Source organism: Ziziphus jujuba, chromosome 1 (genome assembly GCF_031755915.1).
Source record: "Ziziphus jujuba cultivar Dongzao chromosome 1, ASM3175591v1".
Lineage (NCBI taxonomy): Eukaryota > Viridiplantae > Streptophyta > Magnoliopsida > Rosales > Rhamnaceae > Ziziphus > Ziziphus jujuba.
Window position 1 is genome coordinate 9337191 of NC_083379.1, and position 19595 is coordinate 9356785.

The 19595-nt window shown below is 35.8% G+C and overlaps 1 protein-coding gene and 1 long non-coding RNA gene across 2 annotated transcripts; both read right to left on the reverse strand.

The window, feature by feature from the left end:
• Positions 1-1271: 1271 nt before the first annotated feature.
• On the reverse strand, positions 1272-15456 carry LOC132799792 (disease resistance RPP13-like protein 4). Its single transcript, XM_060812466.1, has 3 exons — positions 15199-15456; positions 14336-14397; positions 1272-2991 (listed from the first exon to the last, which is right to left on the reverse strand). Exon 3 carries the CDS (start codon positions 2960-2962, stop codon positions 1664-1666), a length of 1299 nt encoding a protein of 432 aa, XP_060668449.1. The 5' UTR covers positions 2963-2991; positions 14336-14397; positions 15199-15456; the 3' UTR covers positions 1272-1663.
• A 1354-nt stretch (positions 15457-16810) lies between these two features.
• Positions 16811-17715, reverse strand: LOC132799941 (uncharacterized). Its single transcript, XR_009634859.1, has 2 exons — positions 17078-17715; positions 16811-16909 (listed from the first exon to the last, which is right to left on the reverse strand). It is a non-coding gene; the product is annotated as an uncharacterized LOC132799941 (long non-coding RNA).
• Between the last annotated feature and the right edge of the window lie 1880 nt (positions 17716-19595).

Genomic DNA, 19595 nt, shown 5'->3' on the forward strand with positions numbered 1-19595 from the left:
ACCAACAATGTTTATAGTTGAGTGTTATGACTGTTAGTTAGCTAGTAGAAAGCGAGCCCAATAATAAATATCAATGTTTGAAGTTTTGAGTGTTGTGGCGATATTTATGTTCCTTCATCCAATGGAAGTGGAAGGCATAGAGTGGAAGACATTCCTCTCAAACTTCTTAAAAACTTCAATAAAATTACTATGGAATCAACAAACTTAAAATTAAATTTATTTCAATTATACACAAATACACGAACACCAATATTACAAAATAGGATCAATACAATAAAGCATAAGAATATCCACACATCACACATATTACAACAGTAGCATCAATGCATAGAAAGAAAATAATATTTATAGAGACATCACACAATTAAAGGACTTCTTGGACATTGTGATTTTCTTCAATCCTAATTTTTTCTCCAAAATCTTGATTTTTTCTCTAAAACTGATTGAGACTTAACAGAACAGGGGAAACCTTTTAGTTTGTAGCAATGACTAACCTCCATGTAGCGTAGCACCGGCATATCATTTTGCAAGTCCGTCCAGTTCACATCCAATCGAGCCAAGAACTTCAAGCATAGACCCTCGATGTTCCAAGCAATGTGATGATTGTCATCCTCAACCTCTAGGGCTAAGTTGATAAGATCTCCATTTTCAATGGAAAGGTATTGCAATCTAGTAAGCCGGGAGGGACAAACCCACAATGGTAGAGTTGAGTGACGGTAATTCCTAAGATACAGCTCCTGCAATGCTGGAGGAGGAACTAGCCAATCCATCTTCTTCAAGATCTCTGAGGTGTTCCTCTTACAATTGCCAGCATCAATACCTAGAACCTTGAGGTTTTCGAGATGAGCTAGGACGTTCAGCTCGTTTTCTGAGACTTCAGTATCATCACTTAAGTTGATTCGAAGTACTCTTATCTGTTTAAGTTCTCCAAGCTCAATAAGTTGGCAGGAGTTTCCTTTCGACTGACTCATCACCATGAATCCAGATAGTTCTTGAAGATTAGATAACCCTCCCAATCCCCTGGGTAGGTTCTCAAGTGGACAAGCCTCGAGTCTAATAATATCAGCCTCCTTAAAGTTGTAATTGATGGATGTATACTTTTCAGATCGACGCATTTGGTCAAAACCAATAACTGAAGATTGAGAAGTTTTCTAATTGAAGATGGCACTGATTCTAAACCTCGAACTCCAGCAAGATTCAGATTCGCTAATCATTTGAGGGAACTAATCCACTTAAATAGCTTTTCTGCATTGATCTCTTTCAAGTTGCTATTTAAGATATCCAACACTCTAAGGGATGTCAGTGAGCCGAAATTCTTTAAGTCATGCTTCACGATATTTGACACCAATAAAATTAATGCTCTGATCTTCGACTTGTTTCCTAGTGGCTTTCCTTGCATGGCATTACTGAAACCTAACCACCGACATTCCTCTGTCAATCTTTGCTGGCCTTTTTCATCAAAGCTACAAAATGCCTCCTCCTGAGCATTCATGCTAATCAATTCCCGCACCATATCATGTATCTTACAGTTGTAGATCCTCCCATCATAGCGTCGTTGTTGCATAGCTTCGACAAGACACCTTTTCACTAGTTGCAAGAGGTATTCGTACCCCATTTCAATTGCTGATTTTGAGCCTTTGCCCTGGATAAGACCCTCACCAACCTACCAATGGATTAGTTGTTCAATTCTTACCTCGAAGTCTTCAGGGTAAATGGAGAAAGACAATAGGCATTGCTTTAGATGAGATGGGAGTTCATCATAACTCAGTTGAAGAGATGCCATAACCGATTTATTTATTCCTTCAGTTGTCAAGTCATGAAAACTTTCCCAAGTTTGAGTCCAACTAGCAAGGGATTCAATCTTTGGTGCTAATAAAGCTCCTATTGTCTTGATTGCTAGTGGAAGCCCCCCACACTTCTTCGTGATATCCTTGCCTATTTTCTCAAACTTGGGATTTGGACAAATTCCCTTATTAGAAGAAAATGCAAATTTGGAGAATAAAGACCAACTGTCGATGTAATTTAGAAAATCAGGCTTATGGATTCGCGAGTTTTCAATGCCCATATCATTAGCAACATTTTCATTCCTTGTAGTAATTATGATGGAGCTGCTTTTACCATCTCGTCTTGGAAAAATGGAGCACAGGGTTGTCCACCATTCCATATTCATTTCCCATACATCATCCATAACAATAAGGCAAGTCTTCTCAGCAAGAACTTGTTGAAACTCTCCAAGCAATTGGCTACTATCGAACCCAGATACCTTTTTCCCTAACCTTTCCAACATGTGCTTTAGAACATGCTCCTCCCTAAAAGCTCTTGAAACAGTAACCCATATGATCTTATCAAACCGACTTAGTACCTCATTATCATGAAAGATTTTCTGGGCAATGGTGGTTTTTCCCAAACCCCCCATCCCCACAATGGTAATTTGCAAAAGTGTTTCTTGGGTGTCAAGAATCCACCCTTTGATCTTCTTCAAATCAGCTTCCAATCCAACTGTCTCGGATGGGTAGGAATCTTGAGACATGAATCCTCTAGCATGGCTTGAATCTTCAGTGTGAATGGTATGATGTGGATCTCTTTGGAAACTACCCAAGCTCTTCTCTATCTGCTCAATTCTCGTATTGATGTCTTTCAATTTCTTTCCTGTCTTATACAAAAACAATGGATCAGAGAGGTATGAATGGAAGCAAGATCGATATTTCTTGTATTCATCTCTGACAATGCAATCAGTAAGAACGTTATCAGCATCATAAATCATTCCCCTAAGCTTGATTATAGCTGCCTTGGCAACTTCATTCTTATTCTTGAGATTCTCAGTGTCAATCATGAAGGCTATCATAAGATCAAGGCGTGACTCCATTTTATCAAACTCAACTTTGAAGTCCAATGCGTATTGTGCCTCGTTCTTTACTAGTTGAAAAAGGTTTTGGAGCATAGCATCTACCAGCTGAGACATGATTGCTTCCTACTTAATTTGTCTTCTACCTGTTACATATAATTAATTTCACAGTGCTGTTATCTTATTTTATCCCTCACTTTCATAATTAGAATTTAAAATATCAACATATAAACAAATAAATAAACAAAACTACAAATCATCACTCTCTTTTGTGTTGAAAAATTAATATTAAACTTGGATTAGAAGATTTGAAATTAAAGCGTTCAAGATATATTGAAGTAGTAAATTTGTATTTGAAATTTAAATAACTCTAGATTAGGTTGTAGTTAAATTTAAATGTATAATATATGTCTATTTAGAGACTTATATTTTATGTATTGAAATGTGAAAAAAAGTGCAAAGAAAAAAAAAAGAAGTAAAAAAAAAATAAATTGAGAAATAAAAATATTTGTTTTGTTCTTGTGAGTTCTGTTTCTTCCTCTAAATTGATATTTTTATTAAAAAAAAACCAACAATGGTATTAGAGTAGGATACTACACTAGACTTGTGATTAAAAGGGCAAAAAAAAAAAAAACAAATTCTCTGGTTGTTACAATCTGTAGGTAAGAAAAAAGATTTGAGAAATAAAAATATTTGTTTTGTTCTTATGAGTTGTGTGTCCTTCCTCTATATTGATATTTTTATTTTAAAAAAAAAATAAAAAAAGAACCAATACGGGTATCAGAACAGGTTACTACACTAGACTTGGAGTATCTGAACAGGTTACTACACTAAACAAAAATTTTATGGTTGTTACAATCTGTAGGAAAGGGGAAAAAAAAAAAAATGGTGGCTCCAAGTAACTCTATTCTAATTCCTTAAAATTATCTACTTTATTTTTCAAAGGTGAAGAATATCAGTTTTGGAGTATCAGAATGAAAACTTTATTTGTTGCCTTTGACTTATGGGAACTAGTTGAGAATGGTTATACAAATTATGATAACAAAGAATGAAGAGAAGCAAGACCAACTGCAGCACAACTGAAAGAGTTGACGGAAATAAGAAAAAGGATGTTGAGGCTTAATCTATTATTCAACAAGCTTTGGATGACACAATATTTGTAACACCCCATCCCAAATCACACCGGAATCCGTGCGCGTTGACCGAGGTTGACCGTTGACCGTTGACCGAAGGGGTCAAAAATTGACTTTTTGCTCCAGTGGGAATTTAGAGTTGACCAGGGTACCGTGGCGAATTGCACGATGCCACGAGTTCGTAGACTGGTAGCACGTCGAAAACGGAGCTACGGTTTGAAAGTTATGAGCAAAACAAGTTGCGGTCCAAACTGTCCAAGGGGTGTCGGAGTTGACTTTTTATTTATGGGGAAATGAGCTTTGACTCATGCATGGTTGTGAAGTGCTCTTCGATACGAGTTCACAGACTAGCGGCACGCTCAAAACGGACATCCGGTTAAAAAGTTATGGACGTTTGAAGTTTACCGGATACCGTAATATTTTAATATTTTTAGTCGATGAACAGTAAAATGCCACGTGTCAGCTTCTGATTGGTCCACGTGGCATGAACAGTGTCACACAGGGGTTTTTATTTGATAAAATTCTCGGGGAAGAGAGAGAAAGAGAGAGAGGAGAGAGAAAGAGAGAGAGAGGATCCAACGGCCACCGGAATTTTTCAACTGTTCCGGCCGATCTACAGTACACGCGCCGGCCAGAAAGTTTCCCCTCCCCATTTCCGGCAAAACCTCCAAGTTTCACGACCAACGGCCACCGCACGCGCCGCCGCCGGCGACGGTTGCCAGTGACGCGGCGGCTCGCCTGAAAGTACTGTTCCGGCGAGTACCCAGTTTCCCGGCCGGCTCTAGTTCACTGTGTTCAACCTCCTGAACCCGAATCCGGCTTCCGTTTCCACCAATTCGCGGCGGTTTGGGAGAATTGCGGAGCCGAAACCCGAAAAGCTTTCCGGCGAGATTCCGACCCTGTCGGGTTCGATCACCGGAAAGTAAGACCGAATCCGTGATCCTCATCACGCGAGCTTCGATTCGGTATATAACTCATAACCCTTTAGATATTGTTTGGTGTTCGCTCCCCGGGTACCCATTTGGGAATTACCCGAATAAAATATTAATATTTTTGGTTGGTGCACTGTGGTTGTTTAGGTGCACGTACAAGTGGCGGAGTTGATCCCGAGGAGGATCTTAGTTGATTTGCGTGCTCAAGGTGAGTGACCCACCTTCAAAAATTATTTTGGGCAATTAATTATGTTTAATTGGTATTTAAATTGGTATTTAAATTATGCTCATGTAGTGTGATTTATTTATGAATTATATTGTGGTTTAATTTATTATGCATGAGCAAAGTGTATTTTGGTAGTATTTGTACGTGGTTTTTAAAATTGATTTCCGGGCATAATTGGGTTAAATATTTTACGAAAATATTTGTTTAAATTTTATAAATTATGCCCGCGGTATTTTTATGGTTGCATCTCGTACTTCGAGAAAATTGTGGTTTGTTGGTTATCAATGTTTCGTACCGGGTTATTGAATAAAAATACGTGGGATGGTAAGTGTGAGAATTTAATTTATTTCCCACGGTGGTTTTTGGAAAAACGGTACGGTTGGTTAATAATGTTTATTTTTAGACGCACTCATACAGTATTGGTGTTCTGGTGTATGGTGTATGGACACGTGGTAGTGCGCGGTTATTATGTGGTTTAGCGTGCGGTTATTACTTCACTCGTGAGTTGCCATTGGATCGTGGGCAGGCAAGTTGTTATTGGCCACAGCCGCCCCCCTCCTTGGCCGGGTTGATGGTTTTAGCAGCGGTACTGTCGGGACGCCGAAGTGACCGTTGCAGGTTTCTCTCTTTAACCCCCCCGCCAGTCGGTGCTCGGGACGCTGGGTATCGGAGGGCATCACCGGTATATGGTGTGGTGCGTCGGTGTAAATTGCAAATAATGTTTTAAACCCCAAAGGTGTTCAAAATTATTTACTATAATTTATTACATTTTAATTATATATTGGGGTATGTTTTTATTTATTTATTGTTTATCAAATGGTTTAATCCCATGGTTTTCGTGAGGTATGCACACTGGGTTTTGCGAAAAAGTTTTAAAAAGGGAACATTTCAAACAGAGCGATTGGTGAGAGTTTTGAGGGAAAATTTATTATTTTCTAACAGTTATTATTATTTATTTATTAATTGTTGGTATTTGTTCTATTCCTTAATTGCTATTAATATTATTTTGTTATTACTAAAGGTGTTTAGTAGTTAGGGTCACTCACGGAGATGATTAGCATCTCACACTCTTAAATTCCGTTCCCTTAGGTGCAAGTGGTGGTAGACGTTCTTCCGGACCTAACCAAGTTTTCCGCTGCTGTTGTGTTTCGAGAAATACTTCTGCATTCTTTCATTTCAGTGTATTATTTCTTTCAGCCTTGTTGTATTTCTTTTGTTTAGCAATTCTTAAAGCTCTGTATACTATTGGGATACTTCTGTTTTATTTATGCACTGGACTGTTGTTTTTTAGAAGTGCTGAAATTTGTGGAACAAATTGTATTTTGCGGGAGGAATAAGGGGATGAGTATAGAAGTGTGTTTTCAATGCAGGTGACTTGTGGTAAGTAAATCCCTTAGGGGAGGCTCTGTCGGATTTTCCTTTGGAGGGTCCGGTAGGGTTTCCCTGGGATCAGGGCTTGTCTAGGGTTCCGGGGAAGGAATTCTGGATGGGTCCTAACAATATTCCCAAGGATAATGGGTGCAAGCCACTTCGAAGTGAGTATGGAGTAGTGAATCAGGTAAAAACTATGAGATCGCAAATACTAATTCGTGACTTTGAAACTTTGTTCATGAAAACTAGGAGTCAATTGATTTTCTTGCTAGGGTTATTGGTGTTATAAATCAATTAAAATCACTTGGTGAATATTGGATCAAAAAGTTGTTGAAAAGGTGTTGAAGAGTTCAAATTCTAAATCTGACAGAATCGTGGCAGCAATTGAAGAATCAAAGGATTTATTTCAATTATGTTTTTCTAGACTTAATGGTTCTTTAAAAATGCATGAAGAAAGATTGCACAGGTCTATTGAAGTTTGAGTAGAGCATCCTTTTCAGGCACGTTCAGACTACAAAAGAGGTAAATATCAAAATTTTTCAGGGTTGGAAAATCATGCAAAACACAAAAATTAGGATTTTCAGAATAAAGGACAAGTTGAGGCAGAAAACCAAAATGGTGAGAGGTATTCTCATAAGGATAATGGTATATGCATACTTATTATCACCGTAAGAAGATTGGGCATATTGAGAAAAATAGCTGTTATAAAAATAAGAATTCTAATATTCCTTATTGTTCCTCTTGTGAAAAATATGGACATAAGTTAAAAATTGTTGGCATAAACCAAAAACAAATGTGAATTCTGTTGAGGAAGAAAGTGAACAAATAATAAACAAGAATTGAAAGAAGAAAGTTCGTTTATATCTTGTGTTGCTGATATAAAAGAAAATAGTTGGTATATTGATACTGGATGCAGTAATCATATGATTGGTGATAAAACTGTGGTTTTTGTTTTAGATGGGTTTAAAAGCCAAGGTAAGGGGAATTGCTTTGGTTGACAGTGGAAGAATTGTGCACAATGTTATGTATGTACCAGGTTTGGCTCTACATTTGATAAGCTTGGGACAGTTAGTGAAAGCAGGTTATTTTGCAATTTTTGGTGAAGAAAGTTGCACGGTATGCGAAAAGGAAGATAATGAACCAGTGATGGTCCAACAAATTTGGTCAGAGAGGGCACAATTGAAAACAATTGATAATAAAACTAAAAAATACTTATTTATGAAGTGCATGATTAGTAATTTATATTTTCTATTTAACTATAGTGTTCTAATATAAAATCATGCAATAGTTATAATAGAAATAATATTTAAAAAGACAATATTTTACATTTAATAAACTCGAAAACTATATAGAAATTGATTTTTTTCTTTTTTTCTTTTGTATAAAAACTAGTTTAAATGGTGAAAAATATTCATTAAAAAAATGGTAAAAGATATTTTTAGATATTTTTTTCTAAAAGAAAGAGATTTGTAGGCTTACATGACAATTTTAAAAGTGTTTTTGCAACGTTTAAAAGAGTAATATTTAGTGTTAGATTACACAAATTCATTAAGCAAAAGAGGAAAAACTAAATAAAAGAAGGAAATATGAATTAAAGGGGGCACATGCCTAACTTTAAGTGATAATCATCCAATAGGAAAAAATAAATTAGCCAAAGTGTTTGAAAAAAAAAATAAATTGAGGAGGGCACTTATTTTCTCTTGATTTTTTGTTAGACGATGAGATGAAAAGCTAGATTCAAAAAGGTGGAAAAAGCTTGAAAAAGTCTTTTCAATTAAGAATTCACAAGCTATGGACAAGATGTTGATGTTGATGCTGATGAAGTTTGAATTAACGAGATATTTGGGTATCGACAAAGCAAGTAGGAATCTAAAATTCTTTAGAAAAGTAAAATTTTTTTTTGTTTGAATAATCTTTAAAAGCAGGAATTTGTAGACTCCAACAGAAAATAAATATCACAATGTGGAAAACTGAAATGGAAAGTGAATTTTCCTAAAGAGGTTTCATTTTAAAATTTTTTGAGAAATTAATTTTACATAATTTTTTTAAATATAGTTTTATCTTTTAATTTTAATGCACAAATTTATTTAATTACTTGTAAGTCTTATTTTCTTCTATAATTAACCAAATACTATAAAACAAATCCTAAAAAAATTTATTTTCAAAAAATTAAATTCTAGAAAACTGATTCTTGGGAATCAATTTCCTTCAATACTTTTTCCTTTACCAAACAAGCTATAAGGGACGGTTTATTGGAAAATTGATTCAAATTTGTATTCAAAAATTTAAATAAGTTAAAATTAGATTGTCGATCTTACTATTTTCGCTTACGGACCCATAATATCTATAACCACAACTTTATGTGCGCTGGAAGCCATTGCATGGCAACTACACAATCCATGACCAACTATTTCTATGCATAGAATATCTTGTATATGAACATGTCGTGTACATCAATATAATGCATGCCCATGTATATCTTCAATAGTCAATCTCAAACGCAAATATTTTATGCATATTATGTAATCATCGAAGTCTAACATAGTCAATATAACACATCAAATAACACATATTGGTTGAGGTGAAGATTTACTTACCTTCCTACTTGCACACGCTAGAGAAGAATTTTATGCTTGCTAGGAGATCTATTACTTAAAACACAAATCTTGGAACAAAATCACTTAGATTTCTACTTAAAGAAATCTCTCACTTGCAATAAAAGGGCTTGAAGAGAAATTTTGAAAGACTTGAAATGATAGCTTTTTCCCCCCTACTACGCTAAAGGCAAGAATTAGAATGAATGTGTTGAAGTGTGGCAATTTTGCCACTTGATGGTGCATGTCACCGGCTAGCATGCACACCTTGGTATCAAATCATTTCCTTTTATGAGTTTATTTTTTTTGTATGTTTTAATTTATGCAAGGTATATTTTGATAATGTTTTGTGCCTAAGTTATGTATGCAAAAGTATAGGCAAAATTATGCACAAAAGAGTAGGAATGTTATGCTTGAAATGCCTATGGTGCTGGATTCATAATTTCCAGCAACATTGTTCTACTATTTATCTTATATCTCAGGTTGCAAATGGAGTTTTGGGCTGAAATTTTGAGGGATGTCTACAGACATATATAGAAGACTATGGTTCAAAGTTCAGGTCCAAATGACATGGGAAAGTCCATTTTCTATTTCAAACAGATTGCTGTATCTGATGGGCCCAGTATGCAGAGTATGGGTCAGTTTTGGAGCTGTTTGGCCCATGATCCGGTTCCAGAACATTCCTAGCTCTTGGAACAATATTTATTGATGACCAAGGATGTTTCAAACCAAGTTTCATAGGCAGATACAAAGGGAAACTAAGTAGGTGAAGCTAGTTTGGTTGTTTACCCAAACTAGTTAAACAATAGGAACTTAGTTCAAACCATGTGCCACTTTTTACTATATTTGGAATAGACATGTTGCAGCTGGTTTTTGACTCTTTTGTGTATGAAAAGTTAGGTGTTGACCATTTTACTTTTTAAATTTCAAATACTTTACTCATTTTGTAAGCTCACATGCTTGGCATGTGTGAACTAGTTGTAATTTCAAGCTTATATTGCAAAATGAATGAAATGGATAAAGATCCAAGCCTCATTTTTCAAAAGCAACGTGGTCCCCTTCTTCTTATCTCTTCTTCAACATCTTAGAACACTCTAGAAACCCTAAAAACCAGAAAACACCATAACCAAAACCTAAAAACACAACTCACACACAACCATTCCCAAGAGCATCACCAAAAGCTTGCTTGTTGCTAACACTTCAAGCTAGCTTGCTCTTGGTCATAACCTTCTCACCCCAACAAAGTGGTATCAGAGCAAGGCACATTTTTGTGAGATTTGTGAGGTTTTTGGGCTGGTTCGTTCCTTGAGAGTGAAGAGATACTTGAAAGCACAAATATATTTTCATATTCCTTCATACTAGAAAGCAACATTCACATGGCTTCTTCAAGTTTTTCAACTCCTTCTCCTCCTATCTTCAATGGGGAGAACTACAACATTTGGAGTATCAAGATGCAAGCCTACTTGAAGGCTTATGGTCTTTGGGAGGTCACCATAAATCCCCAAAAACCCGAGCCTTTGAGACAAGGGGCAACGGTCAACCAAATCAAGCACCATGAGGAGGAATTGGCTAAAGGTTTCAAGGCTCTCACCGCCATTCATTCTTGTATTAGTGATACCATTTTCACAAGGATAATGGCATGTGAGAGTGCCAAAGAAGCTTGGGACAAACTTCAAGATGAGTTCCAAGGGAGTGCAAGGACAAGGCAAATGCAAATCCTTAACCTAAGGAGGGAGTTTGAGACCATCAAGATGAAAGACAAAGAAACGGTTACGGAGTTCACCACAAGGCTTCTTAATGTGGTGAATCAAATTAGGGTGCTAGGTGAAAGATTAAGTGACCAAAGGATTGTAGAGAAGGTGTTGGTCTCCTTGCCCGAGAGGTATGAAGCTAAGATATCTTCATTGGAGGAGTCAAGGAACCTAAATGAAATTTCCTTGACCGAGTTGGTGAATGCCTTGCAAGCTACGGAGCAAAGGAGGAGGATTAGACATGAAGAATCAATGGAGGCTGCATTTATGTCTAAACAACATCAAAAGACACAAAATCAAAAGAAGAACAAGCTTAAGGTCATAAAGGAGAAAGTTGAAACTAGCAAACCAGAGAGGAAGTCCTATGAACCTTGTCACCATTGCAAGAAGAAAGGTCATCATCCAAGAAGGTGTTGGTGGAGGCCGGATGCATTTTGCCATAAATGCCAACAAAAAGGTCATGTGGAGAGAGTATGCAAGGCAACCAAGAAAGATAAGCAACAAGCAAATGTTGCTAAAGATAATGCAAGTGATAGTGAATCCGAAGAGTTGTTTGTTGCTACTTGTTTTAGTAGCATCAAGAATGATGAAGGATGGATCATTGATAGTGGAGCAACACACCATATGTCTCACAAGCATGAGTGGTTCAAAAACTTGGATAGGAGCAGCCACAACAAAGTCAAAATTGGAAATGGAGCCTTGATGGAAGTGAAAGGCAAAGGAGATGTGGTGATACACACCACCAAAGGTATCAAAACTATCCATGATGTTCTCTATGTACCTTCTTTATGTGAGAACTTACTTAGTGTAGGTCAAATGCTTGAGAACAAATATGCATTACACTTCTCAAACATGACATGCACTATAGTTGATCCACATGGAAATGAATTAATGTGTGTTGGAATGAAGAACAAGAATTTTAGGTTGAATATGGATGAAAATGGTGCATCGGTTGCATTGAACACCAAAGTTGAGAACACCTCTCAACTTTGGCATAAAAGACTAGGCCATGCTAGCTTTAAGTCATTGGTAGGCACACATGAACTTGTTAGAGACATGCCATTGGTGGAGAAGCAAGAACATGTGTGTGAAGTGTGTCAAAAAGGAAAGCATACTAGGCTAGCATTTCAATCTTGTTCTAGGAGATCAAAGGAGAAGTTAGGACTTATACATTCGGATATTTGTGGTCCTATGAGTGTTCCATCCTTAAATGGCAGCAAGTATTTCATAACTTTCATTGATGATTACTCAAGAATGTGTTGGGTGTATTTCCTTGAAAGAAAATCACAAGCTTTGGAGAAGTTTGTAGAATTTATGAAGTTAGTACAAAATCAATCCGGTTGCACTATAAAGGTGTTAAGGACGGACAATGGTGGGGAATACATAAGTGAGGCTTTCAAACGACTTTGTAAGGATCATGGTATAATTCATCAATTCACTACACCATACACACCACAACAAAATGGTGTATGTGAAAGGAAGAATCGTACCATCATGGAGATGGCTAGATGTTTGTTGTTTGAAAGTGGCTTGCCAAAGAAGTTTTGGGCCGAAGGAGTTAATACATCCATCTACATCCAAAATAGGCTTTACTCAAAGTCTTTGAGGAGTAAAACCCCATTTGAGCTTTGGTTTGGATATAAGCCTTCTCTTGATCATCTAAGGGTATTTGGAAGCATTTGTTATATCCTAGTACCACAAGAGAAGAGAGGAAAGCTTGATGAAAGGTCACAAGTTGGTGTTTTGGTTGGCTATAGTGATGTGACCAAGGGATATAGAGTGTATAACTTGGAAACCAAGAAACTTGTGATAAGTAGAGATGTGAAAGTTGATGAGGAAGCTAAATGGGTTTGTAGTAAGGAGGAGTTGGCTAGTATGGATGAAGACAATCGACTTAAAGCTCATGATAATGATGAGGAACAAGGATATGATGAAGGTGCTGCCCATGATGATGAATATGATGAGAATGAGCTAGAAATCTCCATAGGGGCTGATTTGGAGATTGGTGATGGTGTGAGAGGCACAAGACCTCTTAATGAGATTTATGAAAGGTGTAATGTGGCATTGAGTGATCCAATCAATGTCCATGAGGCTATGGCAAGAAAAGAGTGGAGACAAGCCATGCAAGATGAAATTGATGTGATAAACAAGAATGACACTTGGAGCTTGGTAACAAAACCGAAGGGAAAGAATGCTATTGGGGTGAAGTGGATCTTTAGGACCAAGCACATACCGGTCAAGTATCATTCCTTAAGGGAATTTGAAGCAAGTGGTGAAGTGAAGTTGGAGTATGTGACTTCCTAGGAGAACTTGGCGGATATCTTCACCAAGCCATTGGGAAAGAAGAGATTTGAGATATTGAGAGGACTTCTCAACGTCTCATACAAAATTGCCAAGGAGGAGTGTTGAAGTGTGGCAATTTTGCCACTTGATGGTGCATGTCACCGGCTAGCATGCACACCTTGGTATCAAATCATTTCCTTTTATGAGTTTATTTTTTTTTGTATGTTTTAATTTATGCAAGGTATATTTTGATAATGTTTTGTGCCTAAGTTATGTATGCAAAAGTATAGGCAAAATTATGCACAAAAGAGTAGGAATGTTATGCTTGAAATGCCTATGGTGCTGGATTCATAATTTCCAGCAACATAGTTCTACTATTTATCTTATATCTCAGGTTGCAAATGGAGTTTTGGGCTGAAATTTTGAGGGATGTCTACAGACATATATAGAAGACTATGGTTCAAAGTTCAGGTCCCAATGACATGGGAAAGTCCATTTTCTATTTCAAACAGATTGCTGTATCTGATGGGCCCAGTATGCAGAGTATGGGTCAGTTTTGGAGCTGTTTGGCCCATGATCCGGTTCCAGAACATTCCTAGCTCTTGGAACAATATTTATTGATGACCAAGGATGTTTCAAACCAAGTTTCATAGGCAGATACAAAGGGAAACTAAGTAGGTGAAGCTAGTTTGGTTGTTTACCCAAACTAGTTAAACAATAGGAACTTAGTTCAAACCATGTGCCACTTTTTACTATATTTGGAATAGACATGTTGCAGCTGGTTTTTGACTCTTTTGTGTATGAAAAGTTAGGTGTTGACCATTTTACTTTTTAAATTTCAAATACTTTACTCATTTTGTAAGCTCACATGCTTGGCATGTGTGAACTAGTTGTAATTTCAAGCTTATATTGCAAAATGAATGAAATGGATAAAGATCCAAGCCTCTTTTTTCAAAAGCAACGTGGTCCCCTTCTTCTTATCTCTTCTTCAACATCTTAAAACACTCTAGAAACCCTAAAAACCAGAAAACACCATAACCAAAACCTAAAAACACAACTCACACACAAACATTCCCAAGAGCTTCACCAAAAGCTTGCTTGTTGCTAACACTTCAAGCTAGCTTGCTCTTGGTCATAACCTTCTCACCCCAACAGAATGAACTTATTCAATTACCATATTGGTTTGGTCTCCAAGTTTACCTGGCTTGGTACTTGGCTTGGTCTGCAAGTCTACTGGACTTGGTCTCCAAGTTTTACTTAGCCTGTATATAGAAGGAACTTAATTAACGTATAAGGCAAATCACTTCCCACCACCTGTCAGATAATAAGCATGACTAATCAAGAATGAATTCCATATAAATATGGCTAAGCAAACTGGATTCCATGTATCGAAATTCAAGTATGACTAAGCAACTTATCCAACCATCTGTCAACTGCCAAACAACTCCTTTTCCACTAGGCATTAATTAAATCTTATGCAATGACTAAGCAAAAATTAAGAAAATACATAAAACTTATAATCAATTTAAGAAATAAATAGTAATACGACTTGTGATTGTACGGTAAAACATATATGTTAAACTAGAATATTACAAAAGGCTAGCATAATTTATTTCGAATGTTAACTTGAGGATATCGTGCAAACTCGAGTAATTTTAGAAGGATATTTATGTATTTCAATTGTATTTTGAAATATACATGTATCAGTAAGTTAACTTTTTTCACATGAATTGAACTATATATATATATATATGCTGATCTCGTGAAATACAGGATGGATTAACTGAGATTAGACATATTTATTTGGCATATTATTCTTGTTTATATTTTTGTTCATATGTTTATAACAAGTTGATTTTTTTATTTTTCATTTTTTATTTTTTGTCTTGCTAAACTTTACTAGCTTAATTAAGGTGTTCTTTATTAGGAAGAATTATATAAATTAAAGGAATATTGACATAATTACAACTCAAACTGTATTAAATTTTGCACACTGCATCTTAAATAATCTTTTTTGGCAGCACCATTTGTCTTCTATTAAAGTGTCAAACGGAAATACTCACGTGCACGCACATGATTCTCCAGCAAGTGTGATCGATCTCATTTTACCCACAGCTCATCTCTCTCTGCAATTTTTTTCTTTTTCTTTTTCTGGGGGAAACAAAGGAAAATTCCACTGAACAAAAGCAATTAGATCAGATCAAAGAAAATAAAAAGATTAATTCAGATCAAGATCCTGGAGGCTGAATCTCACGTTTCTATATACTTAAAATTCACAATGAGTTGAAGTTCGAGTAGAACTTAGGATCCACAAATAACTTGGTTGAAGGCTGATGCAATAGCTTAAAAACCATTATTTACAGGTTGTACTTTTTTTAAATTTTGATGCTAGAAATTAGATTCCATTCCCACGGAGTTTCTTAATGTCCAAGATTTAATATCACCTATTAAATTTAACCGTACTATATAAAATGCTATCATCTAAGTTCTGAAATATCACCTATTAAATGCATCGTACAGGACATTTGACAAACAGTTAAAAGACTATAGCACAAAATAGCAACATAAATGTAGCGGCAACCTGCAGAAACTAAAATAGAGAGTCAATAAGGTCTACCAACTCTAAATGAAGAATTCTTTACAGCTGTCTGAGACTTCCTTACCTCCACACCTAAATTCATGCTTAAAAATACTTAATCTTCCTTGGCTGAGACACTAAACTACAGACTGGGTATCTCAATGGTACAGCCATAATCTGTACGAAGTACATAACACAACAATCATATTACAACATTTTCTCTCTGTCATTATTAGTAAATGCGAAACAGCCTCACTAATAAAAGCCCAAATTTAAAGCATGCAAGTGACCATTAGGATTTGATCAGCTTCATTTCACGTACGTGTACTGCTAACCAGTTCGATGTTCATGGAAAGAAATGGATAACAACAACAAAGTAACTCATATATAAAATTAGTAATAATAATAATAATAACTAAATAACCAAAAAAGCTATAAGCCAAAATAAGTTTGCATCATAGCCATTTCTTACTATCTAAGTTTGCATCATAGCCATTGCTGATAGAACATAACAGGAGAAAACAAAACCCAGGTCCATGAGCCTGCCTAAGTAAGAAATGTAAAATGAAAAGAAGAATGAAGTAAAATCACCATGAATACAAATTATGAAAGGATGTAATTCGCTGACAATTGTAACCTCTAAATACGTAAACCAACATGATTTTTAATCAGATATTTATCTAATTTTGATTAGTCAAGTATATTTACTGGAATACATAAACCAGAAACAGATCAAAAGAGGAATCATGCAATTTTTTGTGACATGGTCAATTTTATGAACATTACCAAAGTTGACAACATTGTTTTCGCATCAAAGTCCAAGTTTCTGTTTATTTTCTAGTAATACTAATAGCAAATTACTCTAATTCCAATATCAGATTCACCAAACCAGTAAAGTTTCCCCAATAGTAAAAGCAGGATCTGTAAATTGAAAAGGTATACAGATATGGATGCATGAAAAATGAAATAACTACCAAAAAAACTAAGAAAATATAAATTTCTTTTCAAAACTTCAATATAGAAGATGCCAGAATACAAAGCTAATTGAGATGGAACATTAGTATCATACACAACAGCAGAAATTGATCTGACAGTACCGCTTCCACATGCTGCGGAACGTAGCTAGGTTGACCTCCAAGGTCCAACAACTTTGTTGTAACATTCCCTTTTGTTACCTTTTTCATAATAAATCCTACCTGCAGATTGGTATGTATCCACTATTGTAATAAATTAATTTAATATATTCCCAGATGGAAATGAAAAGAACTCATTATAAGTGCAAAATTTACAAGCATTTGATTTATCCTTACTATGCAAAAATTAATGGTTATTAGCCATAAACCTTTTCAAAAGGTGTAACTCACCTTAATGATCATATCAATTTTCATCAGCCCTTGGAATCAGACAAAAGAAAAGAATATTAATACATACAAGCGAAGTTTTTCTAGTATTCTAAAATCCTATCGAAGATAGCTCCATTTCCTGCTTGAAAAGGAGGCTGAAATTTAATTCAACAATGAAATTGGCACAAACACCGCAAACAGCTGATACATTGAGGTTAAACATCATGAAAAGGCAAACTGATGATATTCCTGAAAATTTTGCCATCGCTGCAAAGAGGTTTTAGGTGCAATCAAAAGAGACATCTATAAAAAATCTGTTGTAGAAGCCTAGAACTAATTTCTATAATAAAAGCAGTAAAACACACAAATTTACCGAGGTTCAGTCAAAATCGACCTACGTTCTCGTTGCTCAGGCGTCAAGCTTCTGCACTATATGAATATTATGTTTACAAGCTTAATCACGGAACCTTTAATGGTGGATTCAAACAAGAATTCCCAAAACCAAACCCAAAATCCCAATAGACCCATTCACTCTTCGATCGCCATAGAGATGTCTCTCAAACCCACTCTGAGAACACAAAGAAAGACAAAGAAGAATGTCTCCGAAAGCTAAAGGGATTTCTTTTGCACAAAGCTCTACACGGTCTGCAACATTCTTTTTACTCCAAAAAGAAGAAGACCAGACTATTTAGATATATGTATATATGGAAATTTTATGGTGAGGACGGTCCGCATGAGGACCGCAGTATTAGTGACGGTTTTTCATAGTATTAACGACGGTTTTTTAGAAAATCGTCACCAATACTATGAAAAACCGTCACCAATACTGTGGTCCGCATGAGGACCGTCCGCACCATAGACGGACTGTATGTATATATATATATATATATCCAAAAGACCAGGAAACAATGCTTCAATTAATTTCTTCAATAGCTTCTACGTGGCAAGCAACCTGTGGTAACTAAAACCCATGCGAGATGACCTTTCTGCCCTTCGTTAATTGAAGGCAGCAAAATGATGCCGTTTTGATCCTGGTGTGTAAGTCTGTACTTTTACTCGTCTTTCTTACCTTATCATTAGCTTCTGAACACAGATATGGACAGCTTGATTTGAGGATTATTTTCTCACAAAATCAGTTTCTATCTGCAGTCACAGCTGTTAGAATTAAACTAGCTTTACATATTGTAGGACATACATTGACTACTAAAAATGTCCAGATTCAGGAATCAAACTGAAAATTCCTTTTCTTTACCATTTTAACAGTTTTAAGTGATTGAGTTCCATTATCAAGCTGCAATCATGCTCTTACTCTATAATGCTCAGCAATATGAAGCTATATATTTTGCCATTTTCTTAATATTCTTAAATCATAATATCCAATCTAGCAGCTGTAACTGTTCCATTCAAGTTCCTTTTTCTTTCCTTTTTCTTTAAACAAACCCCCTTTTTTTGTTGCCAGTAGAATATATTAGAACCACTGAGAAATTATAATATCATTTCAAACTAACATTTGGACCAGTAGAAATGCACAAGTTGAACAAAGTGCCAAATTTCACGTACAGGGAATGTCATTATATGGACATCCTTCGATAAAACAGAACGAAAGCAGAGCATTCTATGGGAAATTTTTATGCAATTGACTGCTGAAAACAATTGAGTTTTACAAAGTGTAAATATTTACATTTTAAAACTTACCTAAGCTATTAAAAGAGATATAGCATATGTTTGCTAAAGATGCAAAGTTTTAATGGTTCAAATTATCTTGCATAATCTGTTGTTTGGTGAATTAATTGTGTAAAACAGATAAGCAATTTCTGTGACTGACTCCCGTAGTGAAGGGTAGGATTTCATCTGACGTAGTGAAAAGCTGATCCAAGAGCAACAGATATGATGGTCATTGCCCTGCACATGATAAGCAAGTAACCTTGAGGCAATACAGAAAAAGAAAACTCTTGGCAGAGAGTATAGTAACTTGATTCAAATCAGTTTGGGCTAATAGGATTTTCTTTGCCATGCAAGTATGCAACCCAAACAGTTTGATTAGCCATGTCAGAAACTCTAATGATACAGAAAATGACAAGTTAAAGGTCTTTTCTACTATTTTTGAAATCACAGAGTTTTATACCCAAACATGGAGTCGAAGGCACTCTTAAGAACTAAACATAAGGACATTTTCCTAACTGAAGCAAAACCTTTGCTAATATCACCAAGGTCAGAAAAATAAGGAATTGACTGCAGCTCATTGACAACATAAGGACCAGCTAATGCTGGTTGAGATCCTTGAAGTGTCAGAAAGCCAAACAGAAGCAGTCTTCAGAAAACGACCAACTGAATTATCAAGGAAAAAATTATTAAAAATAAAAAATAAAAAAGGACATCCCTAGCTGCGAGAAATTCCCCCTTTTTAAGTTATTCTCTACAATTGCTTTATCTAGGGAATCATAACCATCCATAACATGATTTGATTCAGTGGCTTCCCTGCATCTCTTGTAATCAGCATACCTTAACTCCCGCTCAAATTTACATTACTAAAACAAAA